The sequence below is a fragment of the Mastomys coucha genome, unplaced genomic scaffold (genome assembly GCF_008632895.1).
Source record: "Mastomys coucha isolate ucsf_1 unplaced genomic scaffold, UCSF_Mcou_1 pScaffold18, whole genome shotgun sequence".
NCBI lineage: Eukaryota > Metazoa > Chordata > Mammalia > Rodentia > Muridae > Mastomys > Mastomys coucha.
The window spans coordinates 23,520,816-23,546,915 of record NW_022196900.1 but is presented as its reverse complement, the minus strand read 5'-3'; the positions used below and the strand labels follow the sequence as shown (position 1 = coordinate 23,546,915).

The 26,100-nt window shown below is 50.6% G+C and overlaps 1 protein-coding gene across 7 annotated transcripts in view; it reads right to left on the bottom strand.

Moving 5' to 3' along the window:
* Positions 1–26,100, bottom strand: part of Rgs3 (regulator of G protein signaling 3) — a 142,639-nt gene that overhangs the window by 71,890 nt on the left and 44,649 nt on the right. For 5 of the 7 annotated variants that reach the window (XM_031377601.1, XM_031377600.1, XM_031377605.1 and 2 more), the window contains 10 exons: positions 25,166–25,260; positions 24,092–24,160; positions 16,304–16,364; positions 15,136–15,226; positions 14,558–14,613; positions 8,003–8,084; positions 6,762–6,867; positions 5,853–6,204; positions 5,454–5,493; positions 767–963 (listed from right to left, as the gene is read on the bottom strand). In XM_031377601.1, coding sequence (XP_031233461.1) covers positions 767–963; positions 5,454–5,493; positions 5,853–6,204; positions 6,762–6,867; positions 8,003–8,084; positions 14,558–14,613; positions 15,136–15,226; positions 16,304–16,364; positions 24,092–24,160; positions 25,166–25,260 — 1,149 coding nt within the window. Of the gene's footprint in view, positions 1–766; positions 964–5,453; positions 5,494–5,852; positions 6,205–6,761; positions 6,868–8,002; positions 8,085–12,013; positions 12,478–14,557; positions 14,614–15,135; positions 15,227–16,303; positions 16,365–24,091; positions 24,161–25,165; positions 25,261–26,100 lie in introns of those variants that run through there. The other 2 variants (XM_031377610.1, XM_031377603.1) reach the window with 2 other exon arrangements.

Sequence of the window (26,100 nt, the reverse complement as noted above, 5' to 3'; positions counted from 1 at the left end):
AAAAAAAAAAACTCATCTTGAAAATGAGGTACATATGTGCAACGGTCTTTTATCCAGCCAGAACAACTTAGTTATAGCATTTGCATAAAATGGACAGATCTAAAACATATAGTATGTGCTTTCTCATGTACAGAATCTAGCTTTCCATGCTTTTATTATATATAGATATGTGGGTGTAGGTATGGGCCATATAGCCAGAAAAGGAACCACAAAAGGAGAGGAGATTTATTGAGAAAAGAGGGGGATAAAAACACAGAAGACACAAGGGTACCAGGGACAGGGGTGTGGGAGAAGAGGAAGAAGAAAGCAAATCATAGTTGGAAATGTCGTAATGGAACCTAAGATTCTGGATGCTTATTAACTCATTGGCGGGAAGAGGAGAGAAGGAAGGGGAGACATGAAGAAGTGAGGGATCACAGGGGGGAAGCGTGTGACTCCCGTGACTGTGCTCCTGCAGTGTAACTGCTGGCCTGATGCATTTGCCTGAGCAGAGGGACCAGCCACACATGCTCTCCCTCAGTCAGTTTCAAACATAAGTGCCTCTGGGTAAGGCAGCCGGCATCACTGCCAGACACTGTAGTGCACCTATCCCGGCCTCGAGGATGAGGGAGCCGAGGAGGGAAGGCAAGGACTCTCTCATGGCTCCATACTTTCCCGAATAGCCTTCTGGAAACTTCTGCTTCCCTTATAAATCTCCAGAATAGTAAGCTATTTTCATGTCCCCAAGGTGGCCCTGGAACCTGGGTGGGGCATTCCACAGACTCACCTGCACAAAGACAGGGAATACCAGAACTTTGGGGGCCAAGGTGACATAGGTGCCGTAACTTGAATGTGGGACGTGTGGTCTCAGGGCAGAGCAATCTTGGTAGTTGCTATGGCCCTTCATGGTTTGCACTGTCTTCATGAGCCGAGACTTCTTGCCCAGGCCGGTGTACGATTTCCCCTTAGTAGTAGTCCCCGGTTCTGTGGAACAGAGGTGGGGGACAATGAGGTACTTTTATCATCCCTCAAAGGATCCAACTCTAAGGCTAGGATAGAGCCATCATCCCACAACTGTGACAGGGGGAGTTACCCTGCCACCTCACCCCTCCCAGTGTCCCAGGCACCAAAACAAAGATATCCACTTATCAGCCTTGCACTTTCAAAAACCAAGAAATTGTCTAGGCATGTTGGCACATGCCAAGAATCCCAAAAGTCAGAACCTGAAGCCTGCGCAGCCTGAGCTGCATGACAAGCTCCCATCTCCAAACAACAGCAGCAACAAAGTCACAATGCAACAGAAACTCCTATCTAAACAGTCAGGTCTGACCTCACTGGATCTGCTGTCCCACACGAACGGGAATTGAAGCAGAGGTGGCTTGGCAAGTGACAGGGCACACGCTCACCCTGTTACCATCCCACCCAGGATCGCCTGTCATCACTGGCCAGGTACAAAGGTCTGTTCCCTGCAGTAATGGAGACAATCTGCTTTGCCTGTGTGCATCAAGGGTCCAACACCTTCCACTAGCCAAGGTAGCAGGAGCTACCTGGCCACCACCATCAATTTGTTTAGAATAACAAATGGCACTTGCTGTGTGTGTTCTGGATGAAGACCTAGGAACAAGTCTGGGTAATGGGGATCATACACACACCTGGGCTCCTTCCTAGGGTTCCCGATGCCAGGGGAAACCAGTCAGGCTCTCCCTGACTAAGGAGCCCTGCCTGGGTCTCAGAGCCCAGGCATCCTCTTGCTTTCTGCAGTCAGTGAACAGGTGACCTGCAGCAGCTCCGACTTGGGGAAGCTCCCCACCAACGCAAAGGCCACTGAGAAGAGGAAGCAGCCCAGAGTCACACTTGCCCCCACCCCCAAAGCCCCTTCTCACAGAGAGGTGAGAAAAACAAGTCAACTCTCCCTGCCCCCACAAGTGACCAGCGGAGATCACAGTCTGGTGCAGCACTCAAACCACTTCCTCACTCTTCAAGGGTGGGCTGAGATGGTACAAAGAAGAGGGACCCAGACGGAGACAGGAGGCACAGATGCAGGAAAAGCGTCCCACAGCTTTCTCTCTGACCTGGCCCTGGGGGTTGACAGGTTGTCTGTGCAGCAGCCTGGCCTTCCACTGGTTAAAAAAAAAAAAAAAAAAAAAAAATCCAACCTGTGTCTCAAGATCTACCCTAGACTTGAGTTGGACAAAGACACCTTGAATATGAGCCATGTCTTCCTCACTCCAAAGCTGACTGACTGTGCAGCCCGGAATGCTGCGCAATTGTGTACAGAGCAGGCTCCTTCCCTGTCCGAGACGGGTTCTTCTCTGTTCGGGTGAGTCAGCTTGGAAACTAACAAAAAGGCCCCGTGAGAAACAATCCGTGAGGATTGGAAGGCCAGGCTGGTATGTGATTGCAGGGTGGATTATCTCAAACGCTCGAAGTCAGCCATCGGTGGGAGCATGGCAGAGAAGGCCACTGGGCCTGGAAGCATGCTGTAAGTTAGGTCACAGAACAATCTGGAAGTAGACAGGCTAGACTGACAAGAGCACAGTCTAAATCAGGGAAGGTATAACTATGCAGGACTGACAAGCAGGGTCTGAGGCCAACCAGACCAAGATGAGGAAAGGATGCAGTCCACAGTGGAAAACTCTAGGTATGGCTTACAAGAGACTCAGACTTACAAGAGATTTCTTTCCCAGGCCCAGCTGCCCGGCACTGTCAAAAAATCTTCACCCTAGGTATCCAGAGTCACAAAGCAACCACCTGACCCATCTCTCTGCTTCCAGAGAGGAGGGGACTGCTTAGCCCTATTTTCCATATAAGCAAAGAGAGGTATAGAGTGCTTGCATGAGTTGGCCAAGGTCATTCAGCTAGTTAAAGGACGCTTGGCAGGACCAGCCCAATCTAGGTGGCAGCCACTCCCTAAAGGTATACTGTCACACCACTCTGGGCATATGGGGCAAGGGGTGTGGCTCTCAGGAACTGATTTTTTTTTTTCTCCAAGTTATTCTTTTTTTTTTTATTTTTTAGAACAATCCAGATTGCAGGCCGGCTGCTGAGCCCCACCAAGGCAAACTTCCACCTGTCACCTCTTGTGATGATGTCTGGCCTAAACCTGTGTCATCTCCATTCCCTCTAGCACCTACTTCACTGGCCAAACATAGTAATTACACGGCTTTGCTCTTGGAGCTTCTGAGGCGAGCCCTGGCAGCCCTCTGGCTCTGGCGGTGGGAAACTTTCAAAGGACAGTGGTCCTGGAGCATATGCCAACGACAGCCAGACAGGCACTCTAGACTCTGGAAAGGCTTTAGACCCTGTTCGATGCAAGACGGCTAACCTGTCCCTGTTCCTGAGACTCAAAGCAGGATGGCTGAGCTCTCTCTCCATCCTGAAAGGCCACCTCCTTGCAGGCCAGAGGAATCGGAGGCCAACACCCTGGTAACAGCCCTAACCTTTGGATAACCCTGGGTGTGTGAGGGAAACCATGTGCCTGGAATTTTTTTTTTTTTACTCCTTTTCACGACTTGGGGCTGCAAAGGATTAATCCATGGGGAAAGGGAAAAGATAGCCTCTGATACCAAAAGGATCGCTGTGCTGAAATATAAGTGAAGTCAAGATTGTGATGCGGGGCCGGGGAGGTGGCTCAGCTGGTGGAAGTGCTGTACTAACCATGTGGCCCTGAGTCTACTCCCCAACACCCAGTAAGAAAGCTAGGCATGGCTGCAGGTGCTTGTAATCCCAGCACTGAGGGGGCTGAGCCCTGTGAATCCCTAGGGCTCACTGGCTAGCCAGTCTAGCTTACTCAGCAACTCTCAGGCCCCAGTGAGACTCAGTAAAATAAGGTACTTGGCTCCTGGGTTTGACCTTTCGCCTCCATGTGCAAACACACCCCCACACATACAGACACATACATGTGTGTGCGCGCACACACACCATGTAAGATCTGGACAGAGAGAACTCAGAGCACTCCCACCATTACTAACACCACCATCTCTTCCTGACTTGTTCCTTCCCTCTGAGGCTTAGGTGACTGTGTCCTTTCTGGCACGGTATTTTCAGAGAGGAACACAGACACGGTTTGGGACCAACCATACAGGCAACCCTGGAGCTTTGTGGGAAAGGATTGAAGAGCTCCCAGTCTTAATGCACATGCCCATGTAGGTGACACATCTTCCCAGGTTCCTTCCTCAGTGACTTGGCCTCAAAACTATACCAACAACCAGAGTCCTTCTCCTCAACCACTCTGCCAGAGTTCCACCAAGGTTCTGCTGCCCGATAGGCCCTGGGCCTGAGGTTGGGCCTATAGAAATACAAAGCCCAGCCCCACCCCTAATAAAATCACCATTTAGCAGTGACATATTTACTTTGCCCTAATGTGCCCACTAAAAGCTTTTAGGTACTTACTGTTGAATCACTATCAGACTCCTCCCTGAGAGGAACACAGCTTCATTTCCGGCAGGCTAGGCCCAAGTGCCCACAGGCCCCAGCAGAGAGAGGAAAGAAGTACCTTCCATCAGGAATTCTGAGCCTGATGGGTGCCCCCTCTTCCCAAAGGCCCAAGTGCCCACTTTAAGAATCATCATCTTATCACTAATGGAGGGAAACAGCACAGAAACAAATCTGAGAGGAGATGGGAAAGGCCACTCCCAAACAAGGAGGCCATGTGTGTTCTGTAGGCATAGAAAGGTTCAGCCACACTCAAGGTAGGCCTCAGAGACCACATGACAAGGCTGACCTCAACCTTCCAGACCAGCTGGACTTTGGGGTCAGAGCTCTGTGGCAGGTGAGTGAGGGCCTAAGGGCCTGCCCCACCAACTCTTACACGGAGTCCTGTATCCCAGGGTTCCTGGAGAAGTGGTTACTTTATACCAGCTCCCACTTCTGGCCAGAACGTGCAGGCCAAAGGAAAAGAATGGTTCAATCAGCAGAGACATCTACAAAGCTTAGAGACAACTCTCCTACACCATCTTTCAGCATGCAGGCAACTGCATACAACAGTTTTCCCCTAGAATCCTCCAGACGAGCCCCCAAGCAGGAACAAAACTGATCCTGTGTTATAGGTGAAGGGAGGAGGCAGTGACTTGCTCAAGTCCCAGAGTAGAGATTCCAACCTGAGACCTCAAAGTCCAGCGTTCCAGGACTGCTGTCCAGGCAGCTTCAAGCATGGTGTCTACAGCCCCTAACAGATACAGTTGCTCGGCAACAATGGACAGCGGCCAAGATAAATGCCAAGCACCTGTCTCTTGGATGGTTCTCACAGATTGCCCCTCTACCAGCTTCATTCTGACTTTAAGGAATACACACTCATTCAGTGAGGGGAAGAGGGTACCAGGAGGATAAGGGGGTGGGGGTCTGTTTCAGGGTGCTGGTTAACCCCAGCTCCATCAGAAGGGCCTCTGAACTCAGAACAGGAAGTTGGGCCCCGACCTCAGCTGACCTCAGCTATCTCTCCAGGCTGAGAGGGCTTAGCATCTCGGACAGCTCACCTTCAGGGATGGCATCCTCCTGGTACACTGGCCGCAGCAACTGCAAAGGAAAGACAAGGAACCTAGCTCAGTCCCAAGAATGGGACAGAACAGCCCAGCAGGGGGCTGCACACAGGCATGAGGACAGGAAGTATAATGTTTCAGAGTACGAGGGAAGCACAGCAGTTCTCTTAAGGGAAAGGAGTGGGATAGAGCTCTTCATGCTCCATGAAGCGGTGGCCCTCCGAGAGACCTCAGCATCCTTCATGCCCGCTTGTTCCAAAGTGCGTTCCATGGATCACAAGAATGATAGGACCCTAACAGCCATACTACAGAGGTCTCACTATACAATATTCCGCTTTGGAGACATCCTAACCTACCACAGAGACCCAATACCCTCCCATACTCAGCTGTCCATACCTGGCTTCCAGGATTCAGTGGGGCCAGGATGATGTAGTTGGGGTCAGTAGGAGTGGTGGCCCGGGACAGTGCAGGCAGGGTATGCTGGCCGCCGCGCTTGCCCACCTCAGTGTAGCGCTCCCAGCCACCAAGCAGTAGACCCTCAGAGCTGTCACACACCAGGTGGCAGCTGTGGCGCTGCTCTGGACGCACTGGGGCCCCATGAGTACAGTTCTTCTCCCTCTTGTTGGGGGGTGACAGAAGGTCATGTGTGGACTTGCAGGAGGCCCGCCGCAAGACTCCGCCATCTGGCCCTGGCTTGATCTGGGGGACCACACGCCACACGAGTAGGATGATCTCGCTAGGACAGCTCCTAGAAATTCCACAGAGGAGTTCAGACTTGGGGAGATCAGAATCAGTCAGGGTAGGAAGCCTGCAGAGCAGAGAGCAAGTGAAAGAAGCCAAGCAGGAGCAAGCGAAATGTGATTTCCAAGTAGTCACTCTAGAAGCAGATCCAAAATGGACCATTGGGGTGCTAGCCACAGAGTCAAGGAGCTCGGATATTTTACAGAATACACTTTAACTTGTGCAATTGAAACATCTGCACTGTCTGCAGTCCCTTAAACAAAGGGTTTAGCCATTCAGTAGCAGGGACAATTAGCTAAAGTGGAACCGGCCCCCTGGAACCCCCGGCAGGGACCTCGGGGTCTGTTCAGAGTGTCTTTCCTGCTGTTTGCTGTGGGATCAAAATTCATCTGAGCCTGAACCTTCCATTTCCAGGCCAAGATTCCCTGAGGAGCGATGTAAATTGCTCACAGCTGGGCAGAGAGCGGACCGAGTGAGCGGAGGAGAGCAAGGCAGTGAGCCCAGGGCTGGGTGGGGAAGATTTGCCACCAGCTGAGGTTTCCGCCGCCCACTGCCCCCTGTCACCGGATCTCGTGTGCCAGCTCCACACATTTCCAGTGCTCCACGGGCCTCTCATTCAGTTGTAGCACTGTGTCCAGCTGCTGCAGCCCCGCCCTCTCTGCTGGGCCCCCTGCAAGGACAAAGAAAAGCCACTCAGAGACCACTGAGGCTTAAGACTTCCTCAAAGAACATGGAATCCTTTTGCTTCCCCGGTGACACTGGACGAGAGTGGTCTTTTTCCTCTTTATTGTTCCATACAGAGATGCTGAACTGGGTGGCTATCAAAGGCCTTGGCCTTCGCCTCTCACCGTGCTTGCACCCCACCCCCACTAGTGTCCCTCTCCAAGGGTCCCTTAGAACAGAAAGGAAGTGATATATTTTTTGGCAGTGGAGGGGTGTGTGCGTGCGTGTGTGTGTGTGTGTGTGCTGTGGGTGAGGGTTGAGAAGAGGGAGGTGGAAATGCATATAGATATGCACATGCATATAGAAGCCAAAGGACAACCTCTATACAACAAGTGTTTCCTCAGGCACTGTCTTCTTTCTCTCTCTCTCTCTCCCTCTCTCTCTCTCTCAGTCAGGGTTTCTCACTGGCCTGGGACTCTCATCATGTAGGAGGCTACTCTGGCTAATGAATGAGTCCCAGCTATTCTCCTTTCTCCACCTCCCACCCCCAGGAGTATATAGTTAAAGTATAAGCCACAATGCTTGGCTTTTTTCCTTCTCTTTTTTGCACCATTTCTGGAGACTGAATTCCCCTCTTACAGTGTAAGTGCTTTGCTGAGTCACCTTCCCAGGCTCTGTTTATTATGTTCTTGCTTTTTGTTTGTGTCTGAGAGAGAGTCTTTCAGTGTAGGCCAGGCTAGCTTTGAATGTCCAGCAATCTTCCTGCCTCTGCCTCCTAAGTTCAAGGGTTACAGGTATGAGCCACAACAGCCAGCTCAGAATGTCACTTCTAAGTGTTAAGGGGGCTTGCGGACTGGATGCACGCTCATAAATCTCCCCTGCAGTCATCAGAATTCAAATTCAGCTCCTCTTCAGAAACGATCAGAGCCAAAATACAGAATCTATTTTCATTTTGATAAAACGACCTCCTCCCAAAGGCTCTATTTTCATAAACCACAGACTCATCTGTAGGTCATTTAAAAACATTATTCTTTTTCCTTTGAATACCCTCTGATCCAGTGTGAGGCCCCATCCAGCTCTAAACAGCAAAGTCCAGCTGCCTGGTAGGAGGGTAGGGCTGCCATCCTGTGCCATTCACTTACCAGAATCCACAGCCTGGACCCGGACCGGAGAGTCACAGCAGATGGTGAAGCCAAAGCCGTCTTTGCCCCTCCGGATGGTGATCTAGGACACAGCCCGGTCCAGTTACTCCAGAGTTTGGAAGCTGGGAAGCCTCTAAGCTCCACCCAGAGCCACCTTCCTCTCCGCAGGGAACCAGAGCTGAGGAGGAGTCAGCCAGCCTCCTCTACTTACCTATGACCCACCATCTTAACCCTGACTTATGCAAAGTCAAGCAGAGGGCAGAATGGGTGGGATCCAGGAAAAGGGAAAAACCTTTCTCCTTTTGATCCTAATAGCCCCAGCCCTTTATCCGAGAGCCGTCTGGAGTTCTACCTCCTCTTCCCACTGAAGACCAGCTTCCTTTCCCACAGAGGTCTTGGGATCTTAGCCCATGGTTTGCCTTGGGCTAAGGACACGTACTCTATTTTATTTAGAAATCAAGCCAATCGGTTGGCCGCCTTCCCTGAGGACCAGGCAGGAAGATCTAGCACGTTCTCTCTTAGCCTATGGACAAGTGTCAGCTGAAGAGTGATGGGGTTCACAGGCATGGGCAGGCTGAATCAGAGCCTCTGAGCAGCCAGAAAGAGAGTTTCCAAGAACAGGAAGGCACGGGCAGAGACGAGGCCTCCTGGATAAACCTGCACTAGCCACGGGCTTCATTCTGCCTGCAAAGGGGTATGGGTATGGGAGACCACAGCTCCAGTTTTCAGAGGTTCGATCAAAGGACCCTGGTACGTGGATGCTCTTTGCAGATCTAACACTCTGTAGCCCAACTCTTTTCTGTGTGTCATGCCCTCCTGAGGTACACGGGATGGGAGCCTAGAGGGTGTGGCACTTGGTTTCTGGCTCCTAGCTAGGACAAGCCCTAGGACACACAAAGCTCTCCAAAGAGAAGCCTGTGACAAGCAACGAAGGAGAATAAGACTGTCATAGAATAGGTGTAGAATAAGCGTAGGCCTGTGTACCCAGGACAGCCCGCCCGTCTTTGTAGTGCAGTAGTTCTCAGTCTCCCTAAAGCTATTACCCTTTAATACAATCCTCAGGTTGGACCCCAACCATAAAATTATTTTCATTGCTGCTTTATAACTGTAATTCTGCACTGCCAGAAATTGTAATGCAAGTAGCTGATATGCAGGATATCTGAGATCTGACCCCTGAGAAAGGGTTAGGGGTCGAGACCCACCAGTCAAGAACCGCTGGCTCAGCAGTTAGGCGCATAGCCACTACTCTTGCTAATACTAGCTCTGGAGTTCTATTCCCAGCTTCAAAGTCAGCTCACGATCACCTGAAACTCCAGCCCCAGGGTGAGTCCAACACCTCTGACCTACAGGTGCTCAGGCATACATATAAGCATAGTTTAAAAAAAAACAAACTTTTAAGACAAAATCTTCCAAAAACTATTGAGCTATTCTGTGTGCAGCATGGTCCACTGGCTCATTCAGATTAACTTAGGTCAGAAAATGGCTTCAAGAGGGAGTCTCAAGATACCCTTAGGGGAGTGAAAGATCAGGGTGGGTCCCAAAGAGGCACAAAGAAAAGGTGTTCTGAACAGGGACAGGGACAGGGACAGGGACAGGAGGAAAACAACTTAGCAAGCCTAGAACAGGTCAGGCAGAGCATAGCCGTGTGCAGAGCCTGCTGTCTCTCAGGACAGGGCACCTGTATTCACCTGCTGGTGACCCAAGGCCAGGCACAAGAAAGGGGAGCAGGCGGGAGCCCAGGGTGACCAAAGGTCCCCAGCCTCTGCTTCCCACCAGTCCTGGGCCTGGATTCAAAGCAAGTTTGTAAAACAGGAAATCTGACAGACAAGGGGGGAGGGGGAGGGAGGCAGGAAAATACCCTATTCCCATAAGAATTCTGGGAAAACACATAGCTAAGACAGGAAGAGAAGGGGAAAAAAATGGAAAGAAAGCAAAACAAAGCCAGGACTGAACGTGGAAAGTTGGCGGGACCTCGAACTGCCAAGCCAGCAGAGGCCCAGAGAAGACAGCAGGAGCCACTCTGTGGCGCTAACAGTGGACTTGGAACCCACCTTCCATACCACACAGGAACACTTGTAGCGCTGCCCCAATCCTACGCCACAGGGTGCTGAGGATGGCCCCTCCTATCTGGAGGGTAAGCCCCAGCTCCCTGGTCTGAAGATAAATGTGTCTCCACACTCTGGTGCTCTGGTCCAGACAGGGCCAGAGGCCTCTTCATCTCCCTCAGAGAACAATCCCACCCCATTGGCTAACACAGGAGTGGCGGGAAAGGGTTTAGAAAGAAACAAGAGTATTGCCTAGCTCCGTGGAAGAGCAGGCTGCAATGGAGGCCTCTGGGCACACAGAGAAGTATCCAAAGAGTCTGTCCACCAAGACAAGAGTCTGTCCTAGACCCCAAAGAATACAGCTTCAGCAAGCCCATTTTACAGAGAAGGTAGTCAAGGCCCAAATTGAGGGCATACTCCCCCAGCGATCCTCTCTGACCTTGGGCTCAAGAAGGTAGACTCTCCTGACTCTGGGACCTTGGCAGACCCTGACAGGTGCCCTTCCCAGCTTTATATTAAAATTCCTGTCAACTAGGAATTCCCGTCAACTAAAATTCTCTTCCCTGTCAGTGGCAAGCACTGCCACTCTTCCCGTGTCTCAGCCATGATGTTCTGTCACACTCAGGCTCCTGTCCCTAATTGCCAGCATTTATTATCCACTCCCTGGAGGTGAGTAGCAGACACAGCCAAGCACTGTATAGGATCACCTTCTCCCCCCCCTCCTCCCCAGCACCCCCGCACCCCCCGCACAGACTTGTCTCTATTTCACAACTCCTGTTTTAGGGACTGTAAATTGCTCAGGAGAGTCAGTTAAAGGGGACCACCGTGGACTAGAGCTCTGGTCCCACAGAAAGTCTAGTGTGCTCCTTGCTGTCCCAGTGTCAATGCAGGAGCCACCTTACCCCCAAGTCCAGCCCATGCGTGTGCCAGGCCCCACTCTGGCCACCAACACATCCCTGTGCTCTGGACCTTGGGCCCAAGGACACCTGGGATTTCATTACCTTCTATCCAGTGCTCACCCTGCCTTATGTTTATGAACACCTAAGTGTTCTTGCCACAGGGACTGCTCTATCTAACCTCAGAAAAGTAGGGAACATAGGTTGAGTAGTCCAGGAAAATGTTAGAAGGAACTTCTGGGTCCCGGGTGACAGAGGCAGGTGTGGGGGAGGGGAGGCCAACATGGTCCTCTGTCTGTGACCTACACACTAATGAGTTAGACCCCTGATTCTAATGAGGACATTCTCTGGATTATAACAGTCAGGGCAAGTTGTATGGTCCCTCCAGCTTGGACACTACACAAATCTGGATATATTTCACCTTCATTTCTACCCTGGACCCCCATTCCTACTTTATGAGAAAGAAAAGCTAGTTCTCCAAGAGTCTCATGACTCTTCCCTGCCTCCCAGCCCGAGAGCTAAGAGACAGACGCAGTGAAGTCGGCCTCCAGAAGGCATTGTGGCAGCCCGGAGGAAAAGATAACACATACACATATATCACATCTCACATGGATGCACATACCAATACACACAAGGGACATAATGGGTACCACTGCCCACCAGAAACAGTGAAGTCAGCAATACTGCAGCTTCCAGGAGTCCCTTGGCTCTGCAGCTCAAACCCACCACCACCAATCTCAGACCTGAGATGGCCTTTTTTTTTTTTTTTGTCCAATCACCTCCTGCTAGATTAGATAAAAGCAAAATCAACAAACAAACAAACAACAGCTAAATAAATCATTTTAGCAAGGATCCCAGGCAGTGGGTAGGACAACACTCTGAACTGGCCTCAGCTGCCCATAACCTAGGGCAGTAAGTAGCAGGCTGGGTCATGGGTCCAACCCCTGTCTCTAAGGTGCCTGCAGGGAACAGGGGGAGGCATAGAAGGCCTTGTGGAGAGAGATTCTATATGCATGAGTTCCATCCCTGACTCCCACTATCACACAGTACTCAAGGGATCAAGCACCCACCTGCCTGTAGCGGCGTTCTGAACACACTTTGCAGAGTCCATTGAAGCGGTTCATGGCTGCGGATCTTGCCTCGGCTGCCTCCCCATGAAAACCCAGCTCTCCCCCCAGTAGCGGGAGCCCACACTGCGCCCGCCCGTCAGCCTGGCATGACCGCCCTGGGAAGCCGGCCCCTTAGAAGAATGGCAGGAAATCACCTCTCACCTCCCCAGGCCCTGTCTGTGCTGTGTGCCTCTGCAGATAAGCCTGAAGGCTTCCTGAAACCTCAGAATGACAAGGAAGAGGGAGAGTTTTATATTAAAATTCCTGTCAACTAGTTAGTATTCCTCGGGCCTGGCGGGGAGAGGGCGCCTTTGTTCTGGCTGCATTCTCTGCCCTGGGACGCTCTGTAAGAGCAGTGTTCTCACAAACAGCCCTTACTGCCTGCTGGAGGGAAGCTCAAGCCGAAAACACACCCTGTGCTGTAACAACACGCCTCCTTGCAAGTCCCAGAGTCCCCAGGAGCAAATCCAGTAGACTAACCCAGTGGGGACAATCTGGACTGCTGTGAACACTGTACCCATAAACGACCCATCTTAAGTCGGGGCATACAAAATATCTGGAGGCTGGTGGGCACTCAGGAGCTACTTAAAAGGCAGCTTCTGCATTCACAAAAACAGGGTATGTGAAGGGACTGATGGCACGCAGACCATGTGGTCAAATGTGCAAATGGACTCTCAGTCATGGGGGCACCTTCCTCTACATCAAAACAACTAAGAAGTGGAGGCCTAGAGAGGTTATAGTCAAATGCCAGGTTAGAGCCTGGGCCCCACAGTCAGTACCTTGTAGTCCCAGGATCGGGTCCTGTGGGTAGCACAGCATGAACCCAAGCCCCCTCTGCCCTCCTAGGAGCCCACTGGAAAAGCCCACCTGCTCACTCGTGTAGTCAGAGGCTGTCCCTTGGTTTGATTGCTGAGTGGCGCTGGGCAGGTGACCTACACCTCTAGGTCTTTCACATGGAGGATTTGAATAAGTGATCTCTCATTTCCCCACACCTCTGCCAGTCACTGTCTCGGCTGAGCACTGTGGACATCATCAGGTGCACAAACCCCCAAATCCAATTCAACTCAGAGCAGTGTCCTTGAGGACACGGGACAGTAGACAAGGATCTAGCACAAATCAGGCCTTTCACGGGCCACCTAGAGACCTGCAACTCAAAGTTCCAAGTCATTCCCACATATTCCTAGGGTGGCTCCATGGTCACTCTCTCCCCACCGGTAGTTCCTTGGAAGCATCCCTGAAGCCAGAGGAAGCTTCTAAACTCCTAGGGAAACCACAGAAAAGACGCCTGGCAGATTACCCTAGTGCTGTAAGGGGGGCTTGGATGTTTGTACAGGACACACTGACATTATCTAACACGAACTAGAAGCCGGGGCTCTGTCCTTCAATCCTGCTTGCTCCGGCCAGGTGCTCTGAAACTACAGGTAGCAAGCAGCTACCAAGGCTCTGTCCAGAGCCCAGCACCAGGCTAGGGTCCTCACGGGGGTAACCACCCCATAGTGTACAAGGGACTGGATAGATGGGTGCACAACAGCACCCAGGGGGCACATTGCAACACAAGAGGTCAAGGAGCATGCCAACACCAACATCACAGGTCTTCTTGGTAAGGAAACACACTCCAGAGACAGTGTGGCGTGGTGCACAGAAGAGATAAAGAGGCTCTGCCAACTTCTTGCTGCCTGAGTGGCCACAGTGACATAACACCCTGGGATCTATATGTCCCCTTATCTGTAAGGTGGGGTGGTGACAGCCACCTCGAAGGAAGTAGTGAGAGTTAGATCACAATCTCGCCCCAGGGGCTGACTAATCATCGAGAGTTTGATTTTCCTTCTCCTACTAAAGAAAGCCATGAGTCACCGTGACAGGTTCTCCAAAGAGATCAAATGGACTTTGGACAATGCACCCAAATCCCTACATGACGTTTCTCTCTAGATTCACAGCTGGGAGGAAGCCAGAAATCCATCACTTTCAGGTTCAGAGTGATGGCTGCCTCTTAGCCCCAGCAGGCTTAACCTGTGAAGGTGACTGGGCCATGGTTCCCAGAGACACAGAGGTCCTAGGGACCTGAGGGAAGGGAGGATTCTATTCCTAGAGGCAAAAAGAAAAACAGAAGAAAGCAAGTAAATAAGGAAGGAAGGAAGGAAGGAAGGAATGAAGGAAGGAAGGAAGGAAGGAAGGAAGGAAGGAAGGAAGGAAGAGAAAGAAGAAAAAGAAAAGAAAAATCAGAAAGATCCAGTCACCTACATTTCCTGCCCTCCCCACCTCCTGACCCCCAGCTGCAAAGGTCATGAATTACCAAGACCAATGTACAGTGTGATTTCCAATGCCACACCTTAGGAAAGTTAAGAACCCTCCTTCACAAGGCATGACTTGCTGTGTTCCAAATCCCAAGCTGCCTTCTTTCACGGTCACTTCCTGAACCAAGAGGCTGACAAAGAGGGGACCCACCAGAGACCCTGGAGCCATGCTCAGGTTCCACCAACCCCAGCCAGGAGTGTCCCCACCTACCTGGAGTTTCTCCCCATTCTCAGGGTCCCCCTCTCCTGGCATTCTCAACAGCATGTCTAGAAGGAGATAGAGCTAAGTCAGAAAGCGCCTACTGGCATGAGGGCCCATGCACAAACCGGCCGTGGGTGAGACTGTCAGGATAATTCCTGGCTTCTAGGATAGGAGGATGCCAAGGCTCAGAGCAAGCAGAGGCTCGGGAGGCAGGGCTGTGAGGGAAAGAGCAGGACCAAAGGGACATGAAATCCAAGTCCTGAGTCTCAGGCTCATGGCAGGCTCTAGAAGCATGCCTACAGTGGTGGGGTTCCCAGGGTCAGCAAGGTATCATGATGGACGGGGGGCTTCTGAGACATAGAGCCTGGGAAAGGAGACTCTTGGAAAGTCCCGTAGCTTCTGTGAGTGGGACAGGGGACTGATCTGTGTGAAGCCAGATGGCACAAACTCAAAGTCTATCATATGGTAGTGATATCGTGGTCAGGAGTAGCCTGCAATCTTATAGGCACTGGCAAGAAATGCCAGGGAGGCAGAGGCTAATGCCTCACTCAGGAAGGTTCAGGGAGCTTCAAGGGGCTTGTACATACCTCTCAGGGGCTGGAGCCGTCGCCTAGCCACCTTGAGGTGCTTGGTCCGACCCAGGTCCTCCCCTAGTAGATAGTACCAGCCACTGATCTCCTGTCGTGAGAGAAGGAAGGCTATGATCAGTCCAGAGAGGCAGAGGGCACAGGTCAAGGTACCACTAACCCTCCAAAAACAAACACAAACAAACAAACAAAAAACCTGCAGCTGGCCATTATTCCTCTGAAGCAGATGGTTCAGCCTCTCTGCCCCAAGGTTGTCACTTCAGGAAGCCTTCATCCTCCCTTAGCCTCAGCCCTGAACATTTACAGACTTGCCTCCTGCCTCCTGCCTCCTCCTGCCTCCTCCTGCCTCCTCCTGCCTCCTCCTGCCTCCTCCTGCCTCCTGCCTCCTGCCTCCTGCCTCCAGCCTCCAGCCAGACTCATTGACCTACTGAATATTGAGCCTGTAAACAGTAGGTGCTCATTAAATATTTGTTTACAGAACAAAAAAAAAAAAAAGAGGGAAGACCAGTAGAGAGGCCACAAAAGCAGATACTCAAGACCTCGGTACAATCTCCAGGAGCTGCACCTTTATGAGGAGACTGAAGCCAAGGCTACGTACAGCCAGGAGATCAAGAGATCCTCCACAACAGCCATCTCTTGACTTCATTCCAGGACACAAGGCTGAGTGGCAGGGCCTTAAAACGGGCCACAAGGACATTTTCAAGACGTGCGAAAGCAATGTACCCCTCCCTACTCAGAGCTTCTAGTTTGGGGCTACAGTGCCAAGTAAGGCCAGCTAAATGACAGCGATCCAAAGGAGGGGTCTCCTGAGCCCGTGCCCTCCGCCATCCTGAGAGGACTGGCATCAGTCTCAGTGCTATCTACCCCCACCCAAGCACTTCCTGAGCCAAGAAGACAGATCAAGAGGACCCTTCATGGCATCCTGGCATCTGCCAGGCTCAGCACTTCCTACGGAGCCTAGGGGCTGACAAACTCCCCTCAGGAAGGGAACCCAAACTCTCACCCAGGCCAGTGACAACAGCAGCCTATAATTTAGACTACCAACATCTGCCTCAGTGGGACACAGCATCACAGAGAGCAGCTCAACCCAAGCATTTCCAGGGTCAACGTGACTCTATCAGCCAGGGCCTGGGTGGGCTATTACTCCAAGAGCTTCCTATCAACTCACCTTATCAGGCGTCAAGAGAGACCTCACCCCGAAGCTCATGCAGCCAATGAGCGTATGCTCCCTAGGAGGAGAGTAGAGAGTGAGTCTCCTGCTGTCTGTTCAAGGAAGTCAATTGTTCCACAGTCTACCCGTGCCTTCCTAAGAACACTTCCGCCTGCTTCCGTTCCTTCCTTCTTCCCACTTTGTGAGGTGGGCAGAGGAGTTCTACCCAGTCTCTAGAGGAAAGCACCAAGCTTGGTTGGTCCCCTTCCCAAGGTCACAGAATAGTTAGTATTTATTAGTCAGGTCTGAGGAAACCTGAGCATTCTAGGTCTGGGCAGACAATGCACTCCCTGATGCCACAGGAGCTCGGGCTCTCTGGAGGGTTTTGGCTGCTCTAGTGCTGGCTAGGTGGAGAGGGTTGTCCCCATCAGAGATTCTTAGCCACCGCCTCAGCTGGGGACATGCAGTAAGCAGAAGTTATGGGACCTCCACTCATATAGCCTTGCCTCGCAGCCAAGCAGGACCTTAGCAGTTCTCAGATGGCTGGAGACTGAGTTCCAAACATACCCGACATACAAAGTCACAGTGACTATCTGACCCAACTGTCAACGCAGCAGGCAGGCATGAACCTAGGTCAGGCCACATACATCGCCAGACTCGGGTTGAGGGGTAAAGTTCGGACTGAGCCTCTTGGGTAGCAGAGAATGTCCAACCATCACGCACTGATTGGCAGCTATTAACAGTGAGGCCTTTGATTAATGCTAATGAAATGCCAACGCTTGCTATTGTCAGAGAAAAGGGCGTGTGCAAAGCTGAAATTTCATGGGATTGTTAGCAATATTTGTTTTCAAATCTTCGTAGGGGAATAGTCACTGCTTTTAAAATGGAAGTGGGAACTTTATCAACACATTTTTAAGGGCCTCTGTTGAACCACATTCTACTTGACCTTGATGTTTGAGCCGTTTGTGAGTTTTGGTTCTGCTTTGTCTTACTTCCCTTCCTCTCTCTCTACAGCTTCCAACTCAGATTCCTTTGTAGAGTGGTTTAATTACTATCTAGAAACAGCATGCACATTCAGACTGGAGCATAACACTGGCAGCCTAATTCCCACTATCTGAAGGACCCACAGAGAGCATCTGGCCTGCCCCGGTTGGCATGGGGAGTAAGTAAAACTCCCTGCAGATGCACCTCCCAGGAAGCTGGTCTTCAGGGGTCAGACCCAGGAGGCAGCTCTCAGCAGCATCCAAGGACTGCCTACAACACCCGCCTTGAGATTTTGAGCTGTAGAGTTCACGCCTAGATCCAAACACAGTTAGTTCAAGGTAGAGTCTGGGCACGGGAGTCCAGAGAAAGCTCTCCAGGGATTCTACACGTACCCACCCATGGTCAAGGAGAGGTCGAGCAGCTTCCATAAATACATATTGTTTGGATGCTCCGGAAAGGGTGGCAACTTGCCACCTGATAGTTGTAAGCAAGCAACAAAACTAGCTTCTCCCAGGCGCCCAAGTCAAGTGAGGGGCGGGGGCACAAAGCACTGCCACCTGCCTGCCAATCCATGTTCTGAACCGCAGCCACGGCTATCTCACTCCACGGCATCGTTGGCTGATTCTCTAGCAGTGGCTCATGGTTACCTCCTCTCTGTACCCATCATACAAGGCCTCATTAATGACTCGCTCAAGGAGGGTAGTGCAGTCCCCCTTACTAAATACCCCCACCTTCCTACCCCACCATTCTAAACACTCTTCCCTCTCAGAAGCAGGCTGGACCGCCACAGCAGCAGACATCCAGATAGCTGCCACTTGAGGACCGCCTTTAGAGACTCTACCAATGTGCTCCTAGCAAGTTTGTTTTTCTCATCAGCACATTTGGGAGGGCCCTGGCTGGCAGTGAGGTGAAGTAGGCTCTGCATTCATGCTGGCTGCCGCTGTAGATTTCCCTGTCTCCAGGCTTGGGCTTTTGTCGTAATAAACATTGCCTCTCCCTGCTTTGCTCTAAGTGGAATTTTTATTCCCTGGTGCTTAGAGAATGCTAAATGGTTAATAGCCTCCCTTGAGCTTTGCAGCCTGCTAAGGGGCCTCCAATGATTTCACGATCGCTCAGGCAGAGTAAACTGTCACAATTAACGTCCACAAGCAGGGACCTCTCTCTGAGTGTTCTTCAATTAGCTACTTCTAAAGGCTGCTTTGAAAACCCTTTGGAGGAAGAACTGCTTATATAAGCAGCCCGAGCATACGGCAAGGTACCAACCAGCCAGCTTACCAACCTGGGCCCGTGCAGGAGAGGATGGCAATTTCCCTCTGTGAAGAGGCTCTGGAACCATGCCTTGGTCCCTGCTCCCTGCCAAGGCTTCAGCTCCAGGCTTCTGCACTCAGCAAAGGCTTGACAAATGGGGGAATCCATCATGCCCATGGTTGGCAGGCACTGGGCATGGAGCCCCAGTGTTAAGGAAACATGACAAATAGGCAGGAATTTAAACAGCGGTTCAAGACAGCAATATAGGGCCTGGCACAAGACGGAGTGAGATTGACAGATGAACAGGGAGGGCAACAAACTGTGGAGGCATAAGAGGTAGCTGGGGCATGGGAGCTTGCAGGACGCCTCATGAGCAGAGCCAGAAAGAAGAGGAGGAAGCACATCTCAGAGAGAGGGAACAGCCAATATGAGGCTCAGAGGCAGCTTTATGGAGCACGAGGCAGAACGGCTCAAGCTTACCGCAAGACGAGACTTACTACATTCTGGGGGAAAGCACGTTAGAATTTGCTCATGCAAGAGCCTTAAACTATTTTGTTTCGCAGGGTTTTATGATTTAAGCTTTATTTCTAGTTTGATGCCTTAAACTGAGGACATGGTTTTCCACTCACTTTTTTTTCTTTGTGCTATGTGCATGACCCATCACCGGTCATAAGCTCTCTGCTATTAGGCCACACTCTCCTTGACAAAGATCCTGTTCATAGAAGGATTAAAGGAGAGGCTGCCCTAGTGTATTGAGGGTGCTACCTGACACAGGACAAAAAAGACCTTCCATACATGCAGCCACTGTTATCATATAAGATTGTGTTCTTTAAATTTATATATATATATATATGTATATGTATATACATATATATTATATATAAATGTTCTTCTTAATCTATTCATTTCCTTCCCTAATGGTCTTTCACATTGATGAGTCAAATGTGTGTCTTTCAGGGGAACAGTTACATCGCTCTCCAAAGTTGTTCTCTGGTTACAAGTTCAGAAAGCGCTATGAACGATATGAGAAGCTCCAGTTTAGCTGCTGCTTATCCTCCAACAGGACGTCCAAACTGCTTAGCTCCATGTTCAAAGCACTGAGGGATTAGACAGATTACTATCATTCTGAGTGTGATTATGTCTTCATGGTTCTGTTTCTCTAGTTGTCAGAGAGAGAGAGAGGGAGAGAGAGAGAGAGAGAGAGAGAGAAAGAGAGAGAGAGAGAGATGCTGATGACACAGGAAAGTGATGCACTGGAGGAGGAGGACGTGGGTGAGGCTGAGAAAAGGAAGACTACATATTGATAAAGGATTGGCGCTATGCATCTCTGGGGATTCCTATCTGCCTTCTATCTTTGTTTATCTTTGAAAAGATCTACAGTTGCACACTTTTAATTCCAGCACTTGGGAGGCAGAGGCAGGCAGATTTCTGAGTTCAAGGCCAGCCTGGTCTACAGAGTGAGTTCCAGGACAGCCAGGGCTACACAGAGAAACCCTGTCTCGAAAAAAAAAAAAAGAAAAGAAAAGAAAAAAAGAAAAGGTCTACAGTTCTGTTTATTTATCGAGCCACTTTATGAAAGTGGCTGTAACTGTCTAATATTCACAGAGGTCTGAATTTGAAATAAAAAACCCCAAAGATGGCTGAATTTTACAGATAAGGAAACTGAGGCACAGAGCCGGGAACAGGCTGGTCCATAGTCTCACAGCCAGTAGGAGTGGTTTTCCTTCAGAGGCTCGCTGGCTCTCCTCAGCTCCTGTCAAGATGCTGACATCCACAATTGAAATCCACAGCTCCCCTTCCTGGAGTCTATGTGTCCGTGCTGGGTGGTGTGGTACACGGGTGATAACTTCAGGCCCCCTGCCCCCTCCACTGGATTCTGTCAGGACAAGGTCTCTCACTGAAGCTAGAGCTAGGCAGGCAGGTAGCTGGAAAACCCGGATCATCAGTCTCTGACCCCCACAGTGCTAGGGATTATAGATTTGTGTGCTGCCACGCTTGGCTTTTTCTGTGTGTGCTGGGGATTCAAACTTGGATCTGTAGCCACTACTGGGAGGACCTCTCCTCTCCCTCTTGGTGCCTGCAGATCTCAGAACGTGCCTACTGTGCATATGACTAGGTGGTATATAAAGCTACACTATGTGTATTGAAGAAATATCTCAAGGTTGGAGGAACAAGCCACTAACTCGGAAGGGGAATGGTTTTGGAATCATTTGTCATGTACAAGAGGTAGGCCAGTGTACTGGGATATGACTACAAACACATCTGACTGCCTGGATTTGCAGCTGATTTTTTTCCCCCTACATTCCAGCTGTGTTACTTTGGATGAGTTACATAACCTTTCTGTGCCTGTTCCCTCGCCCATAAAAGAGCTGAGTAGGGATTAAATTAGATAAGGCGTGCCATGGGCTTAATGTTCACATAGAATAGATGCTTGTTAAGTACCAGATGTTACATAACCTCAAAGCATTATGCCGTATGAGAGGAAGGAATCATAATTCTCACCCCTCGAGACCCACATTAAAGGAGATAATGTATAGGAAATGCTTGACTCGGAAAACTGTTCAATTAACGTTTGTCTCCCACCTTTTGTAATGGCCTTTCCTGTCGAGAAGTTGCACATCTGTCCTTCAGAGAAACACAATTTGATTTGGGAGTGCTCAGTAGCCCTGGGGCCAGAGGCCTCCTCTTTCAGAACTCTGATAAAGGGGAGTCTGCTGAGAATACCAGGAAGCTGAAAACAGCCAGCATGGTGCTGACAGCCTTGGTGGAGCCATCTGCTCCACAGGCAGGCCTGCCTGAGCCTGCCCCGGCCCTCTTGAGCTCAGAGCTGGGACTCTGACCATGAGTCTGACTGTGTTTTATTTAATCAAGAATCTCACTTTCCCAAAATAGGCAACTGGTGGAGACAGCTCCCTGACCAGGCGGCCTCGCTGGAGGCTGACTCACTTTCCCCAGCCTCCCTTTCTCTTCCAAAAACTGCGGTCTGCATCACTTGCTCCTCCAGTAGCTCTACCTACCCGCATCCTGTGAAAGGCTCCCCTCCAGCCCCCACCTCCACCCATAGAGCTTGCCCGGTGCCCCTCTGCTCCTCTGACACTCCTCTGGACCTCCTTTAGGGCTTATGAAGCAGTTTACTGATTCTTCCAATATGGGTCCTGCTAGTCAGTGCATGCAACATGGTCTGTCTCATCCATTCAGTCTAGGCATCACCAGCACACGCCACTCTCACCTAGATGCTCTAGATACCAGCATCTTACCTTCCCTTCGCAGACCGCTATATCTGATCCCTCCCCCTGTTCTCACAGCTGAGTAATACTTTCAAATGCCATTCCCGCCAATCCTCTTTCCCCTTGTCCCACCAGAGACTTTCTTGAATCTTAGATCTACAGCATGCGTCGGTCACTCTTTTGCCGGTATCCTTCTGGTATGTCCCAGTGGCCAAACAGCATCCCAGACACCAAACTGGCTTCATCAGCTCACCACAGGGCCCTGTTTAAATGTAGACTTCTAGGGCCTGCTCATGCAGATGTGGGTTTAGCCATCTGATGCCTGGGTTACCTGGGGACCTGGGATCCATACAGGTGCCCTGGGAGATTCTGATGTCCAGCCAGAACTCAGGACCACTGGCACTGGAGGAAAACCTTTCTCTAGAGGACTTATGGATCTACCTGGCTGGGCCAATGCCAACTCCATCTCAGCTCTGTTGAAGGCCTGCATTGCACCTGACCTCCCCCAAAACACCAGTGAGTCCTCAGACATTGCCTCATTTCACAAACCCACCCTCTCCACTCTGTCCTTTTGGGCCAGGAGGCAACACAATGATATAAGGACAGAACTTAGATCCAACTGCCTGGCTTTTCTTCCTAGCTTTTCTGGGTGACCTTGAGTAAGGTCCCATCTTCCTGAGCCTTGGTCACCTCTTCCGGAAACTTAGCATAAACTACTCAAATGAGCATTCTTGGCTGGACTCAGCTCAATACCCAGCAAGTGAGGCTCCTGGTATCAGTGTGATGCTCCCTTCTCTACCCATGCCTTCAAGTCTCACTGGCGTTCCAGAGAGCTGCATGAGTGTTCAATATCTAGAGTGTTGGTTGCCAGACAGTAGCAGCTGGATGGATGGATGGATGGATGGATGGATGGATGGATGGATGGATGGGACAATGGATGGATGGATGGATGGATGGATGGATGGATGGATGGATGGATGGGGCAATGGATGGATAAATGGATGAATGGATGGATGGATGGATGGATGGATGGATGGATGGATGGATGGATGAGGCAATGAATGGATGGATGAGGCAAGGAGTACCATGAACATCGTTCCCCGTTGAAAAGAAGATTCCATCAAAACAAAAACTCTTCATTCTCAAGGTTAAATGGGACCCCAAAAAAGCATGTCAGCTAATGGGACTTAGGTTTTCAGAAAGAACTCAGAAGCTGGGATTGTAGTTCAATGGTAGAACATTTGCCTGACATATACAAGGCTCTGGGTTCAATCTTCAACATGGTACATACACAAAAACATTCAACCCCCAGAACATTTTCCAGATCCAGCCTGGAGAGTGGAGCTGATGTTCGTCCACATGGGACCTATTTAAATACATTCAGTTCTTTTCTATGTGCTGGACAAGTGCTCCTGACCACCGGGGCTCCCAGATCTTTATATTATCTCTGTCAAATGATCCCCATGCTGCTCTTGCCCCTGGGCTTGGCTGGCGGATGTTCTCACCTGCTCTGTGAGCAGCCAGTCATTCCTGCTGTTTGCCTACTGCATCCCTCCCCCATGCTATAAAATCTGTCTCTCATTCTTTACAACCACAACAGCCGGCCTCCTTTGTCCCCCACTGCCTACAAGATCAGTGTGTTACACACACACACACACACACACACACACACACACACACACACACAAAATCTCTGCACACCTAAACCAGGCCTCCTCATGGCAGCCACACCTCCTGAGGCCACCACAACCATCCCTGAATTCCTCATTACTTCCTGCTTACTTATGCCACACCTGGTCTAAAACACCCCTTCTGCCTCTCTTTATCTTACTCTTACTCTCTGCCCAGGTTCAGAAGTTCGTATTTCCCATGAAGCTCTCTGAGTCACCTTCCTGCACTTATTCTTTTTCAATCATCCTGTTATATTTGAGAGGTTAGTATTCATTAGGTATGCATATGCTGTGTACTAAGGACAGTAGTGACTCAACACAAAGTAGGCCCAGTGGTATATCCTATGGGACTGGGTTACCTGCATGCTGTTACTGTACTTTATCTCCAGACAGTGCCTAGTATCCCTTCCTGGACAGTGGGTGCCTTACAAGGACTGAGTCTTGGTGTATGCTAGTTGCCATCCCTGGGTTAAGCCCTCCTTGTTGATACCAAGAGCTCACACATGTTCTCTGACAATGTCTTAGCCTCCTCTTCATCACTGCCTCCATAGGACAGGGACTCAGGGTACCAGCCTCTGTAACTCACTTAGCCTGAAGGCATGAAGTCAGTCCCTCAAGTATGCTGGCTCCCCTCACTCAGAGAAGGTTCTCAGCCCAAGCACAGCAGGTCTCCTCACCTGGTCTCACTGGCCCGGTTCCACACTGTCACCAGAAGACGCTTCTGATCACCCTCCTCTGGGACAGGACTAGGAAACAAAGCAGTACATTAGGAGGGTCCAGCTCTAGGCCAGCCTCCCAGAGCTGGCCATGACTGCAACAGCTGAGCCGGACTCTATACAGCTTGTTAAACATAGTGCCACCGTGTGGAAGATGCGTCCTCACATGCACAATGGCATTTATACTACACTGTTAGGGACAAAAGAGAGGCCAGGACACACATTATAAAATGGTCCTGTGTTATAGACACACACAGAGGTACATGCCCATAGAGAGAGAGAGATCTGACAAGAAACGCAGCAGCTCCTATCTATGCGAGTAGGAGGGCACAGAGGGTTTTCTGTTCTCTTCCTTCTGTTCACCCATACCGTCCAGAATTATCTTGGGAGATGAGGGGCCAATCAAAATATTATGACTCGTTCTCACTAACAGGAAAAGAGTAACTGTCCATGCCCTTCCCATTGGCCCCAGAGTATCCAGAGATGAGGGACAGAAATAATATAATAATAACAGCAGCAATTCTCCCTCTGATGGGCGCTGCCCCACGTCCCACTTAAGAGTCCCTAGCTCCCCAGGAAGGAACTATTATTAACTCCATTCTACAAATGAGGAAGCTGGGGCTCAGGGAGGTTAATGAGTTTAAATAAAAAGGGATGAACAGGTAATACTGCCCTTCAGCTTGGAAAATTTCTTCTATTGAAGGTGAGAACTTGGCCAGAGGCAGTGAGAAACTGGCTACTCTTTTTTTTTTTTGGGGGGGGGTGCTGGGGGAGGGCCATAGAGGGGAGTGCTGCCAGCTCTAAGCTAGTTACTGTAGTTAGGAGAAGAGAGCCAAGTGACACACTATTACTGCAGGCCCCACTGCTGGGCCCCGGCCAGGGATGCAAGGACACCGGGGAGGAGACAACAAAGACATCCTTCAGAAGTCCATGTTTTTCTGCTTAGATCTGTGTCTAGATCTGGCAAAGAGAGCTCTTTACAGACAAACCCTCCCAGCCTCTCCTCTCAAGGGCCGAGCCGTTCCTGACTCTTACAAGAAGAAGTGCTCGTGGAAAGCTGGGTCTCTGCAGTCTGGAATGATCTGAGTCGTCTGGCAGCATAGCTGGCTGTCTTCCGGGATCAAAGAAATCTTGAGTAGAGAAAGTAAAAGCATTTAGGTGATCACAGAGACACAGTCGCCCAAGCCCCACAGCTAGTTCTGAACAGCTAGCTCTGCGAGGCTCCAAACTAAAAGCTTTCCCGGGTTCTTCAAACTAGCCTGGGAAGACTAGTTTGAATAGAGTCCCCATCACAAACAAGGAACCTGCCTGTGGCCAGTGGAATGGATGCCAGGACAGGGAATCATGGTGGTGGTAACAAGGTGGCAGTGATAGATAGAGAGAAGGTACAACCTTGTTATTTCTATTCTTCCCTAGACCAGGGAGGTTTCCCCAAAGCCAAAGACCTCCTCCCCTCTAAGTCCCCAAGAGCTCTTGGGCATTCTGCCGTGCCCCCAACCCCAAGAGGCCCCAAGGCCATGTTTCCACTACAGTCCTCTCCCTCCCAAACCTCAGGCATCCAGCTGTTCCTAGAAGCCACTCTCCAGCTCTTGGTAGGAACGGCATTTTGGCTGCTACATTCCGGGATGTCCCTGGCCTTTGGCTTCCTGGATCTTTACGGCTGTGGTCCTCTGGATTCACTGCCAGGGTCTAACTCAGAAAGACCTCCCAGCCCTCAGAGAAACCTCTCCCATTGTCCTGCCCAAGCCTGACCACTCTGTCTCTAGTTGGGTAGGGAAAGGGATGAGGATGCTACGTCAACTAGAAAGTTTGTGTTTCAGTCACCAGCATGGTCACTATGTGGCTCACCAAGATCAGCCTTAAGAGTCTAGCTCTTGCTTTCCGCCATCTTGGCGCCGGTGAAGGCCTGCTGGGAACAGGACTTCTAAAAGCAAGTATGTCTGGAAGGCTGTGGTGCAAGGCCACTTTTG